Source organism: Protopterus annectens, chromosome 1.part2 (assembly GCF_019279795.1).
Source record: "Protopterus annectens isolate FY-2018-M chromosome 1.part2, PAN1.0, whole genome shotgun sequence".
NCBI lineage: Eukaryota > Metazoa > Chordata > Ceratodontiformes > Protopteridae > Protopterus > Protopterus annectens.
Genome location: NC_056727.1, coordinates 933,934,705 through 933,960,400, shown reverse-complemented (window position 1 = coordinate 933,960,400; position 25,696 = coordinate 933,934,705). Strand labels below are relative to the sequence as shown.

Here is a 25,696-nt window from a genome sequence, read left to right as displayed (position 1 = left end):
ATAGTTTGCAAAATCCATTTTTCCCTTGTGATGCAATGCCAGTTCTTTGAAAATAAGGTTAGCTTTCCACCTAAGGGTGCTTCTAGTTGTTCCCTGGTAGGCGGTGCCACTGCCAAGTCACTGTGATTGAGTTGTTGTAGTGGTGGTGGCTGCGTCTGTGCCTCGCTGGTTGTTACCTTGCCACTGGCGTCCCCTGTAGGCACCCCTGGATTGGTTTCTGCCTCTAGAACGCCTATTCCTGCCTCTCTGTGTCTTAGAGGAGTCCGGAAAGGACAAATTCTTGGAGGGCCAGTTCCTGCTAAACCTTGGAGGTTGAACCTGTAAGAAATCTTTCACTGTTTGTACAGATTTCGCCTTCTCTTCCATCTTTTTTAGTACCTGCTGTGCAGGGGAACCAAATAAATTGACCTTGTCCATGGGTGTATCCAAAAGCTTTGATTTGACATGGTCTGGTAATGCCTGTTCATTCAACCATGCATGTCTCCTGATAACTGTGCCAGTCATGGCTGATCTAAAGGAAGCCTCCAGTGCATCATAGCCACATTTTAAAGAATGGTTACTAACCTGCTGTATGTTATGTACCATTTCCTGAACATATTTTTTATCTAAAGATTCTTCAGAGGACAGCTTTTTAGTTAACTGGTCAAGCATAAACTCTTGATATTGAATCATATGAAATTGGCAGTTCAAAGCCCTAGCTGACAAAGTAGCAGAGGTGTAAACTTTTTTACCCCATCTCTCTAAGGACCTGGATTCCCTTTCAGAGGGGAGGGGGTTTTTAGTAGAAGTAGCTGCTACAGCTTTAGGGCCCTGAGAGATGGTCTCTGGATCTGCAAAAGGAGCCTTGTATAAATGGTGATGAGTGTCCGGGACCCTGTAGAACTATCGGGCTTAGCAGGAGTAATGAATCTGAGCAGGTAATGAATCAGGAGCAGTGCAAGCATCATTAAATGCATCATCTACAACAGAAAGAACTGGAGGTATAGCTAAAGGCCTATGTTGTGGCAAATGTAGAAAGGTTCTAAGCCTTTTTCTGGAGTCTGAGAAATCTTGGCCCTGCCACTGAAATTGTTCCCTCATAGCATGCAAGGTTTCCCCAAAGGAAAATTCCTCAGGTGGAGAGGCTGAAGGAATGGACTCTTCAGCATCAGAGTCTTCGTAAGGGGAATAAGGAGCCTCAGGAGTGTCTGTATGTTCTGAGTCATCAGAGGAATCATCTGTGGATACTGGCTCAGGGGCTCTGCTCTAGGCCTCTTTTCTGGAGGTGGGAGAGGTCCTGTCTGGATGAGGCTGGGATCCACGAATTAAAGAAATTAGATCCTCAGCCAAAGAAAGCATATGGGAGCTGGTGCTGGGCCTGTGTGAGGGGGGTTTGGCAGGCACCGTTTTTGAAGCTTTGGCTGCTTTAGCCCTGGCAAAGGCCTTAATAGACATGGCTGCTGGAGGCCTAGCAGCTCCACGTGCAGGGGTTGAAATATCCAGGGGAATAGTGTCTGATAATTCCTGAGAAACCGCAGCAGAAGGTTGGATTTCAGAAGCCGATTCTACCAGGTTAGAGGAGGCCTCGGTAGAAGGCATGGTTTCGGCTGAAGAACCGCTTGCTCGGTTTCGGCAGAAACAGAGACACTTGCGGTTTGCTTAATCGCGGTTTCGGCCAAAACCGCGGACCGTGAGTGTCGGTCCTTTTCTTTGCGTTTTTTGGTAATTTGCGTTGTCGGAGGATCCAACGGCATAATATAGGCAAAATCAGAGCAGAAAATCTGTTCAGCAAACTCCGACCGGCGTCTAAGCGTCCGTCGGATAAAAGAAGCACAGGCTAGACAAGCTGCTACGTCGTGGTCTGGGCCTAAACAATGTATGCAGTAGGAGTGGAAATCTTTATGAGGTATTTGTTTCCCACAAGATGAACAGTTATTCACTTTCTCTGACATCGGCTGAGGCAAGAAAGAGTCCCCAACGGGGTACTTAGCTTTTTAGAAGTCTTCGAAGTAGTATTCGGTAGTAGTAATCTCTGGATCTGACCGACCGGCACTTGCGAACAGCTTCTGCTTCGGGCGCCGCGCGGCAAGAAAGACTGAGGAAAATGGCGTCGGCTGATGCCTTTATACCCGAAAAACTGCAGCGATGACGTCGGGTGAAGTGCGACACCAGCCGAAGCCGGACCCAGACTTTGGAATCCGGCCGACCGAAGGGCTGCCTGACGACAGGACAACCCATTTGTAAGGACTGCAGATGCATCCTTGAAGGACATCATCACAGGAGCAGGATGGTTTCAGGCAAGCACTGTTGCTCAGTTGAAAATCAGGTGGCTAGAAGCCCAGGGCACACTACTAAAAGTGGCCTGCCGAGAACAGCCCTTCTGCAGATTTCCAGTCATCTGCCCAGAAGCAGATGACATGCACCAAATAAAAACCTAAGTTAAAGCTAGACTTAGAAATAAGAAATAGATTTTCTTCCGAATAATAAAATAAAATGTACCTTGGATGCACCTTGATGAACAACTTCTTGAATATAATTACTGCAAAGATTGGGGGGTGGGGCTACAGAGAGCATGGATCTCAGCCATCTACTGTGTGGGGTTATCTACAGTACTGACATGGAAGGGATATAGCATGACCTTTACTGGAGAGGACCTGTGAACAACAAGGATTTTGCCGTAAGTCAGCCACTCTTTTTTTTTTGGTTCAACTTCTGTTGTTCGGCTGAAGACTCCTGGGGCTAGTCAGTTTTAGATGACACCTTCTTGATTAGCCCATGGGAGACTTTGCCGACCTCTTTCTCATGTACACACTTGCTACACTAGGGGTTTCCCTTCCATGTACACACTTGCTACACTAGGGGTTTCCCTTCCATATCTTAACATTCTTTCTTAGTTAAGGTTGAACCCACAGTTTCAGAACCTGCTATGTCATCCGTATAACCTTAGGGCTCAGTTTCAGTCACCTCTCTCTACTTTATCAATAACATCCTTTTAGAGGTGCATGGTTTACAAGGGACTCTGTTCTTGAAATCCTAAGGCTAGGAAACAGATGCTCTTGTATAGAAGGAACTGCAGCTGGATTTTTTAACACTCAATACCAGCAAAATGCAAGCAATGCTTTTCAGGACCATCAAACAACTTGCTTAATGCTTCACAACTTCAACTACAAAATCCTGTAAGGATTAAGATAGTTACATCTGTGGTTAAATCCCTCAATGTCCTTTAATCCCCATTCACAAAGTCCCAAGACAGTTAAAACTGGCTGCAAGCTTACTTGGCCTCAAATATCAGAGGCAAGATCTGTTAGCAAATTTCATATCATCTTTTGAATCAGAAAATTATCTTCCTGTGAAAGCTCCAAATTAATAAATATCCTTCTGTTCCAATCTGCCTTTTAATTAGGTTTATTTCAGTTAGCTTTCTACTTCTACAGAAAACCACTAACACTTTTAGTAAGGTAAACTGTCTTTCTATTAAACATTACCACTTTTCCTTGTTACAATGGGTTTAAGGTACCAAGTTGTGGGTTACTGCCGACCTTTTGCAAGCAATACGAAATTAATTTTCTAGAGTACAGTGCTATGTCCTTAAACCTTGGAAACTAGGGCTTCCTTTGGGCTACATTTTAGCATGCTGTTTGGAATGTTTTACCACCTAACCCAAAGAACATAACCAAATTAGCCTCTTTCAGCACTAAACTGCCTGGCCAATAATTTGCTGCTGGTAGCATCGAGGGCTTCAGACATCTAGTGCTGTTGCTGCTAGTGTCAAGGGCTTCAGGCACCAAAGCCTGTCACTGTACTGTATCTGCTAGGAAGCTGATACAGTACTGTATCTGCTAGGAAGCTGATACAGTACTGTATCTGCTAGGAAGCTGATACAGTACTGTATCTGCTAGGAAGCTGATACAGTACTGTATCTGCTAGGAAGCTGATACAGTACTGTATCTGCTAGGAAGCTGATACAGTACTGTATCTGCTAGGAAGCAGATACAGTACTGCATCTGCTAGGAAGCAGATACAGTACTGTATCTGCTAGGAAGCTGGCTGCCTTCATACAAGTATCCATGAAGGTGAAGTGAAGTACCATCAAGATAGAGGCTGGGCCATAGTTTTTAAATGTTACCATCAACAGGAAACAGTTCTCAGACTATTCTTGGAACCACAATGACAAAAGACCAATGATGACTTATTCTTATGTTCACCAAACATTTTTTTATTCCACAATAAATAGCATAAAATCTCTCAGAGATTTTATGCTACTTATCGTGGAATAAAAAAATGTTTGAACATAAGAATAAGACATCATTGGTCTTTTGTCATTGTGGTTCCAAGGATATTTCGCAACCGTGGTTTTATATAGTTCTTAGATTATTGTCCAGTTGTGGATGGTTTTGGTACTTAACTTCACAGTTGAAAGTGCCAATTATGCTAGTCTCATCAACACTTCAAGCAACAAGTTGCCTAGCAGGCTTAATGAGACTTAGAAGGCTCATCCTGTATCCATTAATGGATGGACCTTCATGAATTTTTTTTTAGCAACATTCATCCTATGAATAGTCATTAAAGTAGCACTTCCTATATGACAGTCAACAAAAAGGACCAGCCTCTCAATATGATGTTTCTTGTCAAGTACAGATGGAATTCGTCCAACAAATTAAGGCAACAAAGTTCAGAGACACCCCCCAACTGTTTCTAAAAGAACTACTCTATTAAATTACCAAGATTTCACAACCTACAATAATGCATCTTTCACGGGAGAACATACACAAAAATATGCTTTCTTGTTAGACCTTGGTGGACATCCAAATTCGTGGAATGCAACCTTCATTTGAGCTGCCATCTGGGTAGCTTAGATATAAAAAACAATTTACCAATGGGAAATAAATCAGAACTGGAAATTATTCAAATAGAACACTTTGTGTCTTTCGGCTTTTCCCGGTTAGGGGTCGCCACAGCGGAACTCCGGTCCGCTAATTATTGGTAGTTGATTTTTACGTGCAGAGTTACCAGCCCTGACGCACAACCTTCAACGAAGGTACGCCCATCCACGCATGTCTCCACGCAGAAGACGCTCTAGCTGAGAATCAAACCGGATAGCGTTTTACTGTGAGGCGACTCATGACCCCTCCCCAAAAGCAATGGGAGTGTAAAATACTAGCAGGTCAGCATATATCCAAGATAGAGTGGGAAATTGAGGTGGGAAAGGTAATGTTCCTCCTTTCCACAACACTTACAAATGCAGATTCTAAAAGAGATAATAAAGCAGATGGACCCCTGTGAGAAACAGTGCAACTTAAGTAGGAATAAAAGAAAAGACATAGCTTCTTCATGTATCTGGCCTCCACATAACAATCCACAGCCCAACATGGAACACAAGTCCTACAATCAGATGCCAGGTGGCCAGCAGAAATAGTTTGAGAGACAAGGATGGTCTCAAGATACTACAATGAAACAAAACTCACATGGGTATTTATAGTGACATCAGTCATACCTGCTGTATATGTGTGTGTGTGTGTGTGTATATATATATATATATATATATATATATATATATATATATATATATATATATATATATATATATATATATATATATATAAAAACAGAATTAGAGAAGCAGTTCGACAAGATTGTTCATTACGTTGTAGTTAATGAGTTGGCAGCCAAGTACAGTATGTAAATGTTTCCATAAAATATCTATATAAAAAAGTAGTTAAATATTGTTGGATATAACCACAGTGCCAGGAAAGCAGATTTTTATAATCAACTTACTGTTCAGTCCAAATATAGCAGAAGCCACTGGCCAGGACAATTCACTAGGATGCTTCACTAAATAAAATGCTTGTAGGCTGTAAGTGAACGGAACCCAAACCAAATCAGCAAATGCTAGCATGAACCCAAATCCATCCCGTACAATATCCATACTTGTTAGGATTGCTTCCTAAAAAGAGAAAACAGGTAGGGGATAAAAAAAGATATCAGAATTGCTACACAAGTTCATCTAAAAGATCTTCTACAGTGTGCATAATAGAATGATACATTCACATTGTGCCTTATTTCATGAGGTCTTTTTTAAAATTTCACACTCATGTTACAAATTAAGGTAAATGTGTCACTCAGATTCCCAGCTTTTGGTCTTTACTTGAAGAGAGGGTTATATCTACAATACACTGAAACTGACAAGAACAGAGAATGATAAACAGGGTGCTTACCTGTAAGGAGGCTGTGCTACCAACACACTAACTATGGCTTCCAAGATGACAGGAATGCAGGGCAGAAACAACACAGCTATTAGACATGAGTATTCTGCATATGCTTATGGGTTTACTCCTCGTCTCGTAAGTACATAGCCAGTACACAAAAGTTTTCAGTCCCTCTGAGTTGCATGTGGCGTCTGAAGTGCCTGAGGGAACATGGCCATATGTGACATCAGCACGCACTAGTCCTCAGAATTAAAAGCCCCAGTCAGAGCCAGTCCTAATAAGGGCAATGCCAGTCCAGTGCCACCCAGATAGGGAAATGTAACCTAACAGGGGGGTAAGGTGGGTGGGAAGGAATATTGCAACATGAAGGAGGAGGACATCTATGGTTATGGTAGATTTTACACAACATTTCTGTGTCTTTCTATTCTCATGTTGCAGTATTCTGCATATAATTGAGTGCCAAAGCTCATGGTGATGGGGGAATAGGGGGTCTAGAGGCAGACTCCAGAAATCCATGAATGATTGCCCTGGCAAACCCTGCCCTGTTTCCAGAGATGTAATCAAGTTTGTAGTGTTTGGTGAAGGTGTGAACAGAAGACCAAGTAGCTGCCTCCAGAATAGTGGAGGTATCCAGGCGCTTAAAGAAGGCTCCCGAAGAAGCCATGGCTCTGGTGGAATGTGCTTCAACTACACCTTGCAGGGGTTTACCATGGAACTGGTAGCAAAAAGTGATGGCTTTGGAGAGATAGTAGATATGTTCTGCTTGGACACTGGATATAAAGAGTTGACACACCTGTCTGATGGACTTTGCTTTATGCAGGTAAAATCTGATTTGTTGATGCATGTTCAGGGAGTGCAGTACCCTCTCACTTCCCCTGTGGGTTGGGGAAGAAGACAGGTAAGTGTATGGCCTAGTTAAGGGACAGGTCCATTCACCACCTTGGGTATGGAGGATGGGCTAGTTCTAAAGGAAACTCTATCAGTGTAGAAGAGGAGGAATAGCCATAGGGGCTTGTAGTTCTGATACTCTTCTGGCTGAGGTCAGGGCTACTAGCAGTACAGTTTTTCATGTGCAGTGCTTTAGACAGGCTTTATCTGCTGGCTCAAAGGGAGGGAGTGTAAGCTTTTCCAGCATGTAATTAAGATCCCAATGAGGAGGGCATGGTTTCCTGGAAGGACTAATGTGGATTACCATTTTAAGGAAAAGCTTAGAAGGAAGCGTAGATGCTAAAGGGGGGGGGGGGTCTAGAGGAAGACATGCAGAAATTGAAGACAGATGAGCTTTGACAGATGAGAAGTCCAAGCCAGTCTGCAGTAACTCACACAGGTAAGACAGGACTATAGGGGGTTCTCTAGAAAGTGGGCGCAGCTTTGTCTTTTGTGACACCAAAAATTAATCTTTTCCACTTAGAAAGGTAGGACTTTCTTGTATTTGGTTTCCTGGCCTCCTGCAGGACATTGAGCACATCCTCACTGTAAAGGTGTTGGAAGGGATCAGAATCTTATCAGCCACAGGGTGAGGTTTAGAAGCTCCCACTGTGGGTGAATCAGTGACTCCTTGTGCTGTGGGAGAAAGTTCACTCTGGGGGGGGGGGGGGGGGGTAACTTGTGGTGATTGCCCTTGTCTGGGCCAGTAGGGAGTCGCTAACAAGATTTTTGGAGTGTCCTGCTGTACTTTCAGTAAGACTTTCTGAAAGAGCGGCGGGGATTGAGAAGGCATATGTTACCAGTGTCTGGGGTTCCGATGCAAAAGACAGGACATTGCCTGTTGATGGAGGAGGCAAACAGGTCTATTTGAGATGTACCCCACCTGTGGACCAGAACCAAGAAGACATTGCTGTGAAGCATCCATATGTGGTTGCCTGTGATGGTTCTGCTTAAGTAATCTGCCTGAGAGTTATGGAGAGAGGAAATGTAGGCCACCTGTAGAACGATTCCCTGTGAGGTGGAAAATTCCCATACCAGAAGAGCAAGACTGCAGAGAACACAAGACTGGGTCCCTCCCAGTTTGTTGAGACACCACAGCACAGTGGTGCTGTCTGTGTACATCAGAAGTCCCTACTCGAGGAAAGCTAGAAACGCCCGGAGGGATAGAAGAATTGCTCATCTCTCAAGCACTGATGTGTGTCAACTTGTGGGGTGTTGGCCATAGGCCCTGCACCCTTCGATGGTCCAGTTACTTCCCAGCCCAAGTCTGAGGTGTCTGTGTGCATGACTTGTGTGGGCTGAGGTGGTTAGTTCACCTGTGCCACCACCACTGTATTTTCTTTGTCAGGCAAGGGAGAAGTGGCACCCTGTGCTCCAGAGGATGAGAATGTTGTGTCTAGACTGACTGAAGATACCATTGTAACTTTCTCATATGCAGTCTTGCTAAAGGTAGCAAGGGGATGGTGGCTGCCATGTAGCCCAACAATCTGAGGTACTGTCTTGCTATCAACTCTGTGGAGTGAAGGACCCGAAGATGATGTTCTGTCAAGGAGTTCACTTTGAGGAGAGGTAGGTATGCTTCCATGAGGTCTGAGCGTATTCTACACCGAAGGAAGAAAATGTCTTGGGTTGGCTGCAGATGCAATTTGAGTAAGTTTAGATGAAATCCCAGTGACTGTAGAAGGGTCACTACAGTGTGGATATGCAGCTGGAGGGTCTCTTGGCTGGCAGCCTGGATCAACATGTCGGGCAGGTAAGGGATTATTTGTTTTCCCCTTGCCCTGTAATAAGCAATCACTGGGGCCAAGCATTTTGTGAAGACTAGTGGAAAGTTCAAAAGGAAAAACACAGAATTGCAAGTGAGAACACACCAAGAACCTCAGGTATTTCCTGTAAGGTGGTTTTATTGGGATGTGGAGATAAGCATCTTTTATATCTAATGCTGCCATGAACCCTTGGGGGGAACAGAAGGGGGAACATTTTTCAATAGCGGGTACCAGTGTTGGCGTGGCCAGTCTGGGGCTATGAGAATCAGTCGTGGTCTCTCCTTTTTGACCTTCAAGAGAACCTTTGTGAGGAGAGGTAGTGGAGGAAAGGCATATGCTGTCAGGTTTTTCCAACTGAAAGAGAGAAAGTCCACCTTCCAAGCTTGATGGTGAAATGTCCTTGTACAAAATTTTGTCAGTTGGTAGTTTTGAGGACTGGCAAACAGGTCTATGTTTGGAAGACCCCATTTTTGAGTTATCATTTCAAATATCTGTGGGTCTAGTTTCCACTCGTGGGGATCTTTGATGTTTCTGCTGAGATAGTCTGCCAATGTGTTCCTCTGTCCTGGCAGGAATTGAGCTTGTAACTGGACTTGGTAAGCCAGAGCTGTGTTCCATAAGATCATTGCTTGCCTGCATAGAGGGTAGGAATGCGTACCCCTTGTTTGTTTATGTACCACATAACTGTGGTGTTGTCCGTCTTTATTGCAAGTTGTCCTGGATGTAATAGATCCTTGAAGGCTGTCAGAGCTTTCTGTACAGCTGGCATCTCTTTTTGATTTATGTGCAGATTTCTCTGATCTGCAGTCCATAGGCCTTGAATGCATTGTCCTGCCATGTGTGCCCCCCAGGCGTAGTCTGAAGCATCTGTTGTGATAGTTTGCCTGGCTGGGGGCAAGGTGAAAGGCTGACCCTTGTTGAGGTGACATGCCTGTGACCACCATAGAAATTCCTGTTGTAGGCAGGGAATGAGATATATCATTGTGTCCAAGCTGTGGCTGTGTTGAGACCGTACGCTTTTTAGGTATCACTGTAATTTCCTCATATACAGCTCTGCAAATGGTATTAGAACGCAAGATGCCATGAAGCCCAAAGCCTGCAGAATTTTTCTTGCAGTTAATTGGGACTTAGTTGCCATTGTCTTGAAATATTGAGTTAGTTGTAGTTGCTTGTCTGGCGTAAGATAAGCCTTCTGGGCCATTATATTCAAGCTGGCACCCAGGAATGTCATTTTCTATGAGGGTACTAGTTTTGACTTCTTTTCATTTACTGTGTACCCCAGGCAGTTTAGTAGATGCTTTACAAAGGCCAGATGATGTATGAGAATGTCTTTGCTTTCTGCTTGGATGAGGCAGTCGTCCAGGTATGGATATATTTGAATTCCTCTGTCTGCACTATGCAATTACTGGTGCCAGGCATTTTGTGAAAACTCTGAGCGCAGTAGATAAGCCAAAGGGCAGTGCAGAGAATTGGTAATGGGTTGAACCTGCAATGAATCGGAGGTATCTTCTGCAACTTTGTCTGATAGGGACATGCAGGTATGCCTCCTTGAGGTCCAACGTTACTAGCCATGCTTCCTTGCCCAACATGAGAAGTAGCTGCTGTAGTGTTAGCATCTTGAATTTGGGTACTTGTAAGTGTTTAGAATTGAAAGGTCCAGTATTGGTCTCCAGGCATTGTCCTTTATGGGCACTAGAAAGAGTCTTGAGTAAAATCCTTGCCCTCGAGTAGGTACCAGTTGAATGGCTCTCATGTCCATGAGAGCTGTAATTTGCTTTTGTGCCTCTGCCCATTGATTTTGGGGCAGGTTTGGCATTCCTCTTTTCATTGGCAAGGTGCGAAAGTGAAATCTGTATCCTCGTGAAATTATGTCTAGGACCCATTTGTCCTTTGTGACAATGTGCCAGTTGTCTGCAAAAAGTGCGAGCCCCCCCCCAAGGGGGCTGCCAAAAGAGTATTGCTTGGCCAGATGAGGTGCAAGTCATTGAGTTTGCCTTCTGGTGGATTGAGACCGGTCTTCTCCTCCCTTCTGTGTTGTAGTGCCCCATTGGCGAGGTTTATACTGGGCTTGTGGTTGTCCTCTGCCCCTTGGGCATCTGTATTTCCCCCCTCTGTGGTCTGTCAGTGGCTGGAAAGGACCAATTTTTTGTTGGCCAGTTTCTGCTGAAGCGAGGGGGTTGTACTTGTAAGAAATCATTGACTGTTTGCATAGATTTTGCCTTATCTTCCATTTTCTTTAAAACTTCTTCTGCTTTAACTCCAAAAAGAACATCCTGCTGTAAGGGAGCATCTAGTAGTTTTGCTTTAACATGATCAGGCAGAGTTTGTTCCTTTAACCAAGCATGCCTACGTATAACAGACCCAGTGACAGCTGCTCTGCAGGAGGCCTCCAAAGAATCAAACCCACATTGTAAGGTATGTTTGCCCACCTGCTCAGTGGCATGCAACAGATCCTGCACTTCTTTCAAATCAGCTTGTTGAGGGAGAGAGGTAATTCTTTGCTTTAACTGAGAGATTAGAAATTGCTGGTACTTAAGCATATGAAATTGACAATTCAGTACCCTCATAGCTAGTGTGGCTGAGGTGTAAACCTTTTTCCCCCTACCTGTCTAGTGCTCTGGAATCCCTCTCAGAAGGTACTGGGTTTTTAGCCATAGAAGTCTTAGCCCCCTTGGGACCCTGGGAGATAGTCTCTGAGTCAGCTACTGGGCTTTTGTAAAGACATTTGTGGGAATCAGGCACTCTGTAGCATCTGTCAGGCTTAGCCGGAGCAGGAGGTAGAGAGTCTGGGTTGAAACTGGATTTTAAATAGACATCATCCACAATGTCCAAAACTGGTGGGATGGCAAGTGGTCTGTGTTGGGGTAGTAAAAGAAACTCTGAGCCTTTTCTTTGAATCAGAGTAGTCCTGGCCTTCCCAGTGAAAAGGTTCCCTCATAGTGTGTAAAGTTTTCCCAAAGGAGTAGTCTTCAGGAGGAGAAGCTGAGGGAATAGAGTCCTCAGCATCAGAATCTTCATAAGGAGAGAAGGAATAATCTTGTTCCTCGGAGGAGTCTGAAGAAATGGACATTTGCTCAGAGGAAGCATAATCTTCCTCTTGTCTAGGCCTTTGGTCAGGAGGGGGCTGTGAACCCCTGATTAAAGAAATCAAATCTTCAGCCATTTTGAGCATCTGTTTCTTAGGCATAGGGCCTTGAACAGCAGACTGAAGTGCAGTCCTTTTAGGTTTAGGAGGAGTCTTTGACTTAGAGAACGTTTTAATGGTAAGAGTAGTCTGTCTGAAAACGCCGTCCGAAACCGATGGCGTTTCTGAAGCACCGACGTCTTTAGAAGCAAAGTCGTCGGAAGGGCCTGAAGCAAAAGGCTGCGTCGGCCCGGTACATTGTCAAAATATCCGTAGCGGTCTCGGGTTCCAGAACTGCGGTTGTCAGGGGCTGTGTCGGAGCCTCACTGAGGACTGGAGAACCGGAGACCGGATCAGCCGAGGCCTCGGAATCTGGCTTAGGCCTGGGCTGTCTGTCCTTATCCCTGCGTTTTTTTGTGCACGCTTGTAGTCGGCTGCTCCGATGGCATGGTGTAGTTAAATTTCCTACCGAAGTAGTGTTGTGCGAAATCAAAGCGTCTTTTAATAGTACGCTTATTAAACCTAGCACAAAACCGACAAGAAGTGACGTTGTGGTCTGGGCCTAGGCAAGGTATGCAAAAAGAATGAAAATCCTTATGAGGTATTTGATTCCCACAAGAAATACAATTGTTAACTTTTTCTGACATCGGTCTGAGGCAAGAAAAGTTTCCCCAACAGGGTACTTAGCTTTATAGAAGACTTCGGTCTGAAATTATCATTAAATTCAAAATCTCAGGAGTCTGCCGACCGGCTGCGAACTGCTTCTGCTTCGGGCAAGAAAGAGTGGAGAAAATGGCATCGGTTGCATTATATATACCCCCTGGCGCACTGGTCAGGGAAGGCGACAACAGCAACAACGGACCAAGACTTTGGAATTCCGGTCGACTGCAGGACCGCATGACAACAGGATAACCCAAGTGTGATGACTGCAGCAGGGTAACACGATGAACATCTGGCACTAAAAACAACCCTTGTCCAGACACCAGCAAAACCGACCTCGAAATAGCCTCACTATTTAATTCCTTCTTCACCTCTTCCATTGCTGAACTAAAACATTTCCTAACAATCACCTATCTCCTGCCACTATTCAATCTTCCTCAAACTGTTCTTACCCACCCTCTTTCAAACTAAAACCAGTATCTACTGACCAAATAAAGAAACTCCTTCATAAACTAAAGCCCTGCTCCAATGCCCCCGATAACATCCCATCTGCCCTCCTAAAAATTGCTTCTGACTCTATTGCTCTTCCCATCAGCATCCTAATCAATAGGTCTTTACTTGAATCCTACGTACCCAAACTATGGTACACTGCCATCCCACCTCTCCACAAATGTGGCAAAAACTGTACAGTCACACATTTCCGCCCTATTGCCATTCTCTCCCCTATATCCAAAATCCTAGAAAAATGTCTCCATTTATAACTTCTGCCATTCCTCACCCAACACCAACTTCTCTCTCATACCCAGCACAGCTTCCGCCCAGGACACAGTACTAACACTGCCCTTCTCTCCTTTTTGCACTCAGTCAACTCTGCTCGTGATTCCAGTAATATAGTATCTACTGTCCTTCTAGATTTATCAAAAGCTTTCAATACCATCTCTCACACGCACCTCCTAAGTCACCTATCAAATCTCAACCTTGGCTCAGAATCCCTTTCCTGGTTTTCCAGCTACCTTTTTAACAGATCCCAAGCGGTAAAATGGGGCCAAGCAACCTCTACTTTTCTTCCTACTCCTACTTGAGTACCTCAAGGTTCCATACTCAGCCCACTTCTATTCAATATCTTCATAAATGACTTCCACAAGGCCATCCCAAACACAACTATTGTACAATATGTTGACGATTCAACATTAATCTGCTCCGCCCCAAACCTAACAGACCTCCAAGCCCTAACCCAAAGTGCGTTCTCAACCACTGAAAACTGGATGCTACAAAATCACCTATCCCTAAATGACAATAAAACTAAGATACTCCTTTTCTCTCCCTCTAGATCTTCCTCTCTTGACAAAAAGTCATTCCAAATCTCCAGCCTCAATAACTCCCCTATTCCTCCAAACTTCTTGGTGTCACAATCGACGATCAACTAAAATTTAATTCCCATATCCAACTGAACATCAAAAAAAAACACACATAAAATTAGGTCTACTTTATAGAAACAACCACTTCCTCTCCCCTCACTCCAGAGCAACCCTTGCCTCTACCTTCCTCCTTCCTACCCTCCTATATGGTGCCCCCCCTGCTCACTAATGTTTCATCCTCTCTTACCACCAAACTAGAGCTATGCTACAACAAAGTCGCTAGATTTGCCACTAACGTCAAATCCTCTTCTCATCACTGCTCCTCCCTTCACTCCCTAAACTGGCTTGAACTTCCCAATCAACTCAACCTCATCCAACTCACCACAGCCTTCAAACTACTTCTACACCCCTCTAAATGCCCTGCCCTTTCTAATATTCTGCACCCTTATACCTCCCTCAAACCACTTAGATCTTCTCAACACAACCTGATCACAGTTCAAAACCCCAGCACCCTGCTGGCCAGCGTCGCTTATCCTTTACACTTGCTAAAAAATGGAATGCCCTGCCCTTGTCACTTAGGACATGTTCCAACCCAAATAACTTCAAAACTCAGCTTCATTCCTACGTCTATCATAACAGAATCTGCAACTGCACTCTTCAGCCTACAAATCCTAAACTTCCTACTCCATTTGCCCCAGACTGACCTCCTCCTATTCTTCTTCCTATTCCCTTCTAAATGTATTACACCTAGTGAACTACATAGTAAAATATTCATCATGGGCTGCCTTTATCCCTAAACAAAATTGAAACTACCTGATATTTGTAATTCAGACTGCCTATGACTATGAATGTTTTGTAATTATTTTTGAAATTCAGAGTGCCTATGACTTTGCATGTTCATTAATATTCCCTATGTAACTACCTTATATTTGTAATTCTGAGTGCCTATGACTTTGCATGTTCATTGTAATTATTTTTGTAATTCAGAGTGCCTATGACTTTGCATGTACATTGATATTACCTTTGTAATCAAAATATTTGAACTGTAATAATTCCTTGTTTTGGAGCTTTTCTCCAAAGGCCTCCACTGAAAACAGGCTACCAATGCCCAGTGGACCTCCCCGGTAATCAAACTGAAATAAATAAATAACTATCTGTAGACAAGGTATGAGAGGAATAATTGATTAGAGATCCTGAGAATGTTGACACCATAGGCTTTTTAGATTACATTGTAGTTTCCTCATATGCAGTCTTGCATATGGAATTAGTAGAATGCAGGAGGCCATGAACCCCAAGGCTTGCAGTATTTTCCTTGCAGATAGCTGTGGTCTTTGTGGCCAGTAGTTTGAAGTAAGCTGTCAAATGAACTTTCTCTGGCATGACGTAGGTCATCTGGGAAGTTGTATTCAACCTTGCTCCCAGGAATACAATTTGATGGTAGGGTACAAGATGCGACTTCTTTTCGTTTATGGTGTACCCCAGAGAAGTTAGCAGTTTATTTACAAATGCCATATGATTCAATAGTATGTCCTGGCTTTCTGCCTGAATTAGACAATCGTCCAGGTATGGGTATATTTGAATATTTCTTTGCATGCAAAAAGCAATGACTGGAGCTAGGCACTTGGTGAATACCCTGGGCGCAGTAGATAAGCCAAAGGTAGGCTTCCTTTAAACCCAGTGTTGCCAACCAGGCATCTTTGCCTAGCATATAAAGCAGCTGATGAAGAGTTAGCATTCTGAATTTTTGGATTACCAAATATGTGTTTAGGCTAGACATGTCCAGGATAGGATGCCAGGAAATGTCTTTTCTGGGAACCAGAAAAAGTCTTGAGTAGAAACCTTGTCCCCATTCTTCTTCTGGAACAGGTTGAATAGCTCTGATGCTTAAAAGAAAGACAACTTCCTTTTGAGCCTCTGCCCACTGATTTGGTGGTAGACTTGTCCAACTGTCTGGGGTTGGTAAGAAGTGGAAGTGGAATCTGTATCCTTGAGAAACTGTATTTAAAACCCATTTGTCCTGGGTAATGAGTTCCCAATTTTTTACCTGCCAGGTAATCTTGCCCCCTACTAAAGGAACAGTCAGTTGAGTAGGGCTTGGAAGGTTTAAAGTTAAGTCATTGAGACTGTTTACCATAGGGGAAGTCTTACTACTACCTGCTTTGGAAGTGGGAGCCTCCCACAGCTTAGTCCTGCGAAACCCTTGGGACTGCAGCCTGGGTGCTCTGCTGGTTCTGGGTTTGGACTGAGAAGGCCTGGAAGAGGCAGGAAAGAACCATTTCTTAGAGGGCCAATGCCTACTAAATCTGGGAGATTGTACTTGCAGGAAATCTTAACAGTTTGCATAGATTTAGCTTTTTCCTCCATCTTTTTAAGTACTACTACTGTTTTGTTGCCAAACAGGTGGCCTTGGTTTAAGGGAGCATCCAGCAATTTAGCCTTAACATGATCTGGCAAAGATTGCTCCTTAAGCCAAGCATGCCTTCCAAGTACAGTCCTAGTGACAGCAGCCCTGCAAGATGCCTCTAATGAATCAAAACCACATTGCAAAGTATGTTTTCTAACTTGGTCAGCAGAATGCATTAAATCCTGTAAATTTTCAGCCCAATCAGGAATCAACATAATTTTCTGTTTAAGCAATCCAGTAATATGCTGCTGATACTTTAACATATGAACCTGGCAGTTTAAGGCCCTAATGGCCAAGCTTGCAGAAGTGTATACCTTCTTATCAAATCTATTCAGCGCCCTGGAATCTCTATCATAGGGGGTAGGATTTTTGGCAGTAGTGGCCTTAATGCCCTTGGGTCCCTGTGAAATGGTCTCAGGATCTGCAGTAGGATTTTTAAAAAGGAACTTGAGAGTCAGGAACCCTGTAATACCCATCAGGTTTTATGGGAGCAGGAGGTACAGAGTCAAGGGCCAAGCTAGATTCTGAGAAGACATCAACAATGTCCAGTACAGGAGGTATAGCTACAGGCCTGTGTTGGGGCAGGAGTAAAAAAATCCCAAAGCTCTTTTTGGAGTCAGAGTAATCCTGGCTTTCCCAGTGGAAATGCTCCCTAAGAGTATGCAAGGTTTCACCAAAAGAGAAATCCTCTGGAGGGAATGGAGTCCTCTGCATCAGAACCCTCATAGGTAGATAAGGGTAAATCCTGGTCATCAGAGTCCTGATCAGAAGAATGAAGAAAAATCAGTCCTAGGTCTCAGAGGGGGAAGGGTGGCTTCCCCGATTAGAGTAATAAGGTCTTCAACCATTCTTATTTATTTTTTAGGCATAGGGGCCTGACCATGCGGTCTGGGCGTCTGTTTTCTAGGCACGGATCGAGTCTTAGGCCTTGAAGATGATGATGGCGTCGGTTTAATATACAAGTCAGTAGGACTGACTACACCCTGAGAAGCCAGTGCCTGCACAGCGGCTCTGGACCCATCCAAGGTAGAGACAGCCGCAGGTTCCACAGTAGAGGAAGCATCTCGCGGCATACCGGACTCAGAGAATGGGAATCAGTAGAGGCCTGCGAATCTGAAGTAGTGGGCATCAGGGGCTGCAAAAGTGCCTCACTGAGTAATGGCGAACTGGCGACTAGCTTAGGAGAAGCGTCGTCGGCAGCTTTGGACCTATGCAGTCTGTCTCGTCTTTATCTTTGCATTTTTTCAGAATGTCGGTAGTCGGGTGGCTTACCGAAGCCATTTCTGGATAATTGAACAGAGTGCCAAAGTACTTAGAAGCATTAATGAACAGACAAGTAGTTTGAGGTTTGAATAAGGCACAAAACCAACAGCGAGGTACGTCGTGGTCTGGGCCTAAGCAAGGAATGCAGTATGAATGAAAATCTTTGAGGTATTTGCTTTCCACAAGAAATAAAATTGTTAACTTTTACTGACATCGGTTTGAGCAAGAAAAAGGTTCCCCAATGAGGTACTTAGTTTAGTTGAAGACTTCGGTTCTGAAACAAGAAAAAGAAAATTTCAGGAGTCAGCCGACCGGCACTTGCGAACTGCTTCTGCTTGGGGCACCACATAGCAAGAAAGACTGATGTAATGGCGTCGGCTGCATGCTTTATATCCCTGACGTCATGGAAGATGAGACAGCAACCGACACAGGACACAAGACTTTGATAATCAGGCCGACTTGAGGGCTACTGCAAGCAGATAACCCAAATGTGATGACTGCAACAGTGAAACACTAAGAACACATACACATATATATATATATATATATATATACAGACCTTAGGGTTAGGGCACAGGTTAGGGTAAGAGGATAGTTAGTAAAGCTATCCCCTTACCCTAACCTTAAGGTTCATGACTATTGCACCATAGTGGAGGACATTGCTATGCCCTTCACAGCGCTGCAGTCATCACGGACCTTAGGGTTAAGGGCACGGGTCATGGTAAGGAACACCTTACTGTGACCCGTGACCTAACCCTAAGGTCTAGTTCATTGTACTGAAGATTAAGTGCACTTTCGCTGCAGTGAGCATTCCATGCACTATTTCGAATTAGTGAAAATTTTATCTAGTCTATAGACCCTATATATATATATATATATATATATATATATATATATATATATATATATATATATAAAGAGAGAGATAGCTAGAGACAGAGAGAAAAAGAGCGAGAGAATCACTGGGTGGAACTGATCCCAAGGAGGTAGGTGTGTCTGCTTTCTGTGAATAGGCAATCCTACTCCCCAAAACCAAAAAAGCCATTCCAACCTTCACTGGATCTGCTCATTCATAAAATAAACCGAAGTGGCGAAATGAACTGCAGAAGTGGACAACCTAGAAGAGGGGATTGGAATCGAAGACGTGAAAGACAGTCTCTGAAACCACTAGTACAGATACATGAGGCATATCTGAAGACATCTGAGAAACCTCGTCTCATGTCCTCGATCCTGGGTCTGTTATGGCCTCAGTAGCACCTGGGGTCAAGTGTGTATGACACCAAATCCTTAAAAGTCAATACCAAGGTCAGGATTTGCTCAGAGGGAACAGTCCCCAAGTTGAGGCTCACCAAAAAGTACAGTTTTGTACCTACCATAAATGTAGATGTTCAAGTGCTCATACAGCTGCAGTCATCACACTTGGGTTATCCTGCAGTCAGGCGGGTCCACGGTCGGCCGAATTCCAAAGTCTAGGTCCGGTGTCGGTTGTCGTCGCTTCTTCTCTGACGTCAGTGCGGCAGGGGTATAAAAGAGGCAGCAGACGCCATTTTCTTCAGTTTTTTCTTGCCCCAGATGTCAGGTGCCCCCAGAAAGGGAGGCAAAACATGATATTATGCAAACATACAAAGTAGATAAATCAAAACAGTAGTTGCAAGCAAATACACCATAAAGGAATACCCCAAAGAGGTTGTATGTTAAAGGTGTTTGTCATAAGCCCTGTCCTAAGAGGGGAAGGAGGGAGGGTAACCTGGACGGCAGCTGTATGAGCACTCGAACATCAACATTTATGGTAGGTACAAAACTGTACTATGTTCATTGTGCATACAGCTGCAGTCATCACACTTGGGTAGAATCCCAAAGCTAAGTAAGGGTGGCAGGTACTAAGTGGAATTAGGAGGGGGTAAATTGCCCTGCAGGACTGCTGTGACAAAGCCCGCTCTAGATTTTGAGTATAGTGGAAGGTGGTAGTGCTTGGAGAAAGTGTGCACTGAACTCCAGGTAGCTGCTTCCAAAATATCCTTGGTAGGGACCCCCCTGAGGAAAGCTGCAAAGGTAGCTGTAGCCCTGGTGGAGTGGGATCTGATGTATGCAGGCATTGATTTTCCATGAAATGAAAAACAAAAGCGTATGCAGTGGGCTATCCATTTTGAAATAGTCTGTTTGGAAATAGCCTTTCCTTGAGCACCTGTAGCATAGGACACAGAGCTGCTCAGATTTCCTGAATGACTTTGTTCTGTCCAAGTAATAACGTAGTTGCCTGTGAATGTCCAAGGAATGTAGTAGCCTCTTCTCCTTTGTTCTGTGGATTTGGATAAAACGTAGGTAAATGAATAGTCTGATTCAGAGCTACACTGGATACTACCTTTGGCATGAAGGTAGGGTTGGTTCGTAAGGAAACTCTGTCCTGATGGAAAATGATGAATGGTTGCACAGCCATGAGGGCCTGTAGCTCCGAAACCCTGCGTGCTGAGGTAATAGCCAGAAGGAAGGCTGTTTTCCACAACAAGTATTGTAGCTCTGTTGAAGAAGCCGGCTCAAAAGGAGGCAGAGTCAGCTTTTCCAATACGAAGTTGAGGTCCCAAGCTGGGGCTGGTGGTTTCCGTGGAGGTTTTATATTTTTTGCCCCTCTGAGGAACTGCCTTAATAGAGGATGTGGGAATAAAGGAGGATCTGTATTGTATTGTGCTGAAATGGCTGATGCGTGGATCTTGGAGGAGAAGGAAAGGCCACTGTTTAACATCTCAGCTAGGTACTGTAAAATTTGAGGTATATTTATTACCCAAGGATTCTGGCCCTTTTCTTGATTCCAGGAACAAAATCGTTCCCATTTGGCGGAGTAGGTTTTTCTAGTAGAGGGTCTCCTGGCCTCCAAGATAACATCCTGCACCTCCTTGGAGAGGAGAGTCTGTTGGGAAATTAAGGTATTCTCCATGCAGCTAGATTTAAGGTTTTGAGCTGGCTGTGAAGGGTTTTGTAGTTGTGCTGGGACAACAGAAGCGGAACTAGAGGCAGGATCCATGGTGGTGAGTGTGACAGGCTCTTTAGAAGGGTATACCAGTGTTGTCGTGGCCAGTCTGGAGCAATGAGAGTCATTTGTGGCCTTTCTGCTCTGGTTTTTAATAGAACTTTGGTCAGTAGAGGTAGAGGCGGGAAGGCATAGACCGTCAATGTTGTCCAATTGAAAGTGCGTCCACTTTCCAGGCCTGTGGATGATAGGTCCTTGAACAGAATTTCTCCAACTGGTAATTTCTGTGGGTAGCAAACATATCTATGTCTGGCTGTCCCCATGCCCGAGTTATCTTTGAGAAGACTTGAGGATGCAACTTCCATTCATGTGGGTCTGTCATATTTCTGCTTAAGTTGTCTGCCAGTGTGTTTTCCTTCCCTGGCAGGAATTGTGCATGTAGTTGAATTTGTAATTCCAGTCCTGTGTTCCACAGGGTCATAGCTTGCCTACACAGGGGGTATGAATGAGTCCCCCCCCTGTTTATGTACCACATGACTGTGGTGTTGTCTGTCCTTATTAATAGCTGGCCTGGATGCAGTAGGTCTTTGAAGGTCATAAGAGCATTTTGCACGGCTAGCATCTCCTTTTGGTTGATGTGTAGGTGCTTCTCTTTGGGACCATTTCCCCTGAATGCACTGATCTGCCATGTGTGCTCCCCTGGCGTAGTCTGAGGCGTCTGTTGTGATGATTTGAGTTACTTGAGGTAAACAGAAAAGGAGACCTGTGTTTCTTTGGCATGCTTGAGCCCACCACAAAAATTCCTTTTGAAGGCATGGAATGAGTGGTATAATTGTTTCCAAGCTGTGGCTGTGTTGAGACCACAAGTTGTTTAGGTACCATTGTAGTTTCCTCATATGCAGCTTTGCACATGGTATTAGTAGGATGCAAGATGCCATGAACCCCAGAGCCTGCAGGACTTTCCTTGCAGTTAGTCTGGTTAAAGTTGCCATTTTGTTGAAGTATTGAAACAGTTGCCCTTGTTTGTCTGGCATGAGGTAGGCCATCTGGGTTGTTGTATTTAAGCTGGCACCCAGGAAAATTATCTGTTGAGAAGGTATTAGTTTTGATTTCTTTTTGTTCACTGTGTAACCCAGGTAATTTAATAGTTTTATTACAAACGCCAGATGCTGCAATAGAATGTCCTTGCTGTCCGCTTGGATCAGGCAGTCGTCCAGATATGGGTAGATTTGTATTCCTTGTTGTCTGCAGAAGGCAATTACTGATGCCAGGCATTTAACACTCTGGGCAGTAGATAAGCCAAAGGGCAATGCAGAGAATTGGTAATGGGTTGAACCTGCAAGAAATCTGAGGTATCTTCTGCAATCTTGTCTGATAGGGACATGCAGGTATGCCTCCTTGAGGTCCAACGTTACCAGCCAAGACTCCTTGCCCAGCATGGGAAGAAGCTGCTGCAATGTGAGCATCTTGAATTTTGGTACCTCTAGATATGTGTTTAGAATAGATAGGTCTAAGATGGGTCTCCAATCTTTGTCCTTCCTTGGTACCAGAAATAGTCTTGAGTAAAAACCTTGACCTTGTTCTTTTGTGGGTACCTCTTGAATAGCTTTCATATCCACGAGAGCGGAAATTTGTCTTTGTGCCTCTGCCCTTTGATTTTGTGGCAGGTTTGGCATGCCTCATTTTTGGAAGGGTGTGAAAGTGGAACCTGTAGCCTCTGTCTATAATATCCAGAATCCATTTGTCTTTTGTAACAATGTGCCAGTTTTTTGAAAATAAGGCCATTTTTCCGCCCAAAGGTGCTGCCATTATAGCTTTGTTTGGCAGGCATAGGGGGAAGTCATTGTGTCTGTTTTCTAAATGACTGTGGTCTATCTTTTCCACCTCTTGGGGTTGGTGCTTGCCACTGTCTAGCTCTGAAAGATCCTTGAGGTTGTCGTCTGCCCCTTTGGGGTCTGTCCGTGGCTGGAAAGGACCAATTTTTTGAAGGCCAGTTTCTGCTGAAGCGTGGAGGTTGCACCTGCAAGAAATCTAACTGTTTGCAGAGATTTTGCTTTTTCCTTCATTTTCTTTAGTACCTCCTCAACTTTAACACCGAACAATACATCTTTTTGAAGTGGTGCATCTAATAACTTTGCTTTGACATGATCTGGTAAGATTTGCTCTTTCAGCCAAGCATGTCTACGTATGACAGACCCCGTGACAGCAGCCCTACATGAGGCCTCTAAAGCATCAAAACCACACTGCAAGGTATGTTTCCCCACTTGCTCTGCTCCATGCAACAAATCTTGCAACTCTTTTAAATCTGGTTGTTCTGTTTGTGTCATTTTGTTTTTCAGCTGAGATAACAAGAACTGTTGGTACTTTAACATATGGAATTGACAGTTTAATGCCCTCATGGTTAAAGTGGCTGATGTATACACCTTTCCCCCACCTTTCTAATGCTCTAGAATCTCTCTCTGAAGGTAAAAGGTTTTTAGCAGTACAGGCCTTAATCCGCTTGGGACCCTGTGAAATAGTTTCTGGGTCAGCAGTATGGCTTTTATAAAGGAACTGGTGAGAATCAGAAACCCGGTAATATCTGTCTGGTTTAACAGGGGCTGGAGGAAGAGAGTCTGGATTAAGACTGGCTTCTGAGTACACATCATCCAAAATATCTAAAACAGGAGGGATAGCCAGGGGCCTATGCTGGGGGAGCAGTAGAAATTCCCTGAGCCTTTTCTTGGAATCTGAGTAATCTTGGCCTTCCCAGTGGAAGTGCTCTCTCAATGTATGCAGGGTTTCCCCAAAAGAGTAGTCCTCGGGGCTCGGGGGGGACCGAGGGAATAGACTCCTCAGTATCAGGGTCTTCAAAACGGGAATAGGCGTAATCCTAGTCCTCAGAATGGTCTGAGGTAATAGAAGCCTGGTCTGAGGAAGGGTAGTCTTCCTCCAACCTGGGTCTTTTGTCTGAGGGGGGTTGAGAACCCCGGATGAGAGTTATCAAATCCTCAGCCATTTTACGCATCTGTTTTTTAGGCATGGGGCCTTGAGAGGAGGTCTGAGGACCCTGTTTTTTTAGTTTTCATTGCAGCTTTAGATTTAGTGAAGGATTTAATAGAGAAGGTGGTAGGTCTGAAGACGCCTTCAGAAATGGCAGGCCTCGCTAAATTTTCGGTTTCCCCACCAAGAGTGGCGTCGGTATCTGCAGTGGGAATAGAGACCGAGGAACCTGCGACCTCGGGTACTGAAGTCACCGGTAAAATAGTTTCATCGGTAGTCAGGGGCTGCGTAGGTGCCTCGTGGTCTCAGTACTCGGTGCAGGCCTCAGATGTCGATCCTTATCTTTGCGTCTTTTGCCTAAAACTGGCGTCTGTGTATCCGACGACATGATATAATTAATTTTTTTGCCAAAATAATGAAGGGCGAACTCCGCCCGGCGCTTAATAGTGTGCTTGTTAAACCTAGCACAAAAACGGCAGGCCGAGACGTCGTGGTCTGGCCCTAAAGCAAGGTATACAGAAAGAGTGAAAATCCTTATGCGGTATTTGCCTCCCACAAGAAATGCAATTATTAACTTTGTCTGACATCAGTCTGAGGCAAGAAAAGTTCCCCCAACGGGGTACTTAGCTTTAAAGAAGACTTCGGCTGAAATACTGTTCGTAAATCTCAGGAGCTGGCCGACCGGCACTTGAAATGCTTCTGCTTCGGGCATCGCGCGGCAAGAAAGACTGAAGAAAATGGCGTCGGCTGCCTGTTTTATACCCCTGCCGCACTGACGTCAGGGAAGAAGCGACGACAACTGACGCCGGACCTAGACTTTGGAATTCGGCCGACCGAGGACCCGCCTGACGGCAGGATAACCCAAGTGTGATGACTGCAGCTGTATGCACGATGAACATCCACTGGAGCTGAAATGCACACTGGGTAAAGAGTTTGTAGTGTAACTGCTGCCTCTGACATACTCTTGTAGGATCTGAACAACATACTAACACACATTCTCAATTTATGTATGTATGCGTATATACGCTAATTCCCCAAGCATGCACTGAAGAAAAAAAGCAGATAAGTTTTGAAAAGCTGATTTTCACTGCAATTCTGAGTAGTCTACCCTTTGGATGAGACATTAAACTAAGGTCCCATCTGCCTGAGCTGGTGGTAGCTCAGGTGGATATAAAAGATCAAAAAGCACCTATTAAGGAGGATAGGGAAAGTTCCCAGATGTCTTGGCCAAATTTCTCCTGGTAAAAAATTCCACCTTGGTCTTCCCTGAAGACAGGCCACTAGTCTAGTGGGACTAACCAGATCAAAGGATAAACAAATAAATACATGTGGTGGGCATAGCACATTCTAATGCAACACAGGCCAGTTTAATATGGTCTGCTTAGAAATAGGATTTCCTTCCTTAACTGATAGGAATTATAGAAAAAAATTGTTCAGTCTGCCTAAAATGAAATACTCAGTCCTATCAAAATAAAATCTAGGCTGTCTACATACAACCACAGAAGGTCCAAGCTCTTTTAACTCTTACTGTGGGAGGTTGCGAAGAAAACTGGAACCCGAATGGCTTATGCAACTGTTGCCTAATGGACCCCAAGAGCCAACCTTTCCTTATCGACCATGCATGATATATATGGTACATTAAAAGGCCTGCAATATAAAGACTCTCCTGGCCAAGGTGATGGTTACCAAAGTTTTTAAATAAAGTAGTCATATTTACTAGGAAAAAAATTAGACCTGATGGATGAAGCACCTACTTCCATCTCTTCAAAAATGGTTTTATTGAGGATACAGCAACTAAAGACAGTTCCAATGGAAAACAAACGAGATAAATATACATTAGCCGACAGAAAGCAAAGTCCCCCTCAAAAACAGAAGGGTGGTAGAGTGGAATTTGCTAGACCATGACTGTCTTGGAGCCATGTGACCTTAAGAGTTGTACCAAGTTGAAAATCTGATTCACAAACACGCAAGATTTCTTAGTGGCAGGCTTCCTGAGCTCAATCTCCTCTGTAGAATTAGGGTTCTATCCTCCACACTACAAGATGTAGCAGGTTTTAACAAA

The 25,696-nt window shown here is 44.2% G+C and overlaps 1 protein-coding gene across 4 annotated transcripts in view; it reads right to left on the bottom strand.

Moving 5' to 3' along the window:
* Positions 1–25,696, bottom strand: part of LBR (lamin B receptor) — a 962,918-nt gene that overhangs the window by 251,162 nt on the left and 686,060 nt on the right. For all 4 annotated transcript variants that reach the window (XM_044059838.1, XM_044059844.1, XM_044059847.1 and 1 more), the window contains one exon: positions 5,755–5,923. In XM_044059838.1, the coding sequence (XP_043915773.1) occupies positions 5,755–5,923 (169 nt within the window). The remainder of the gene's footprint in view (positions 1–5,754; positions 5,924–25,696) is intronic.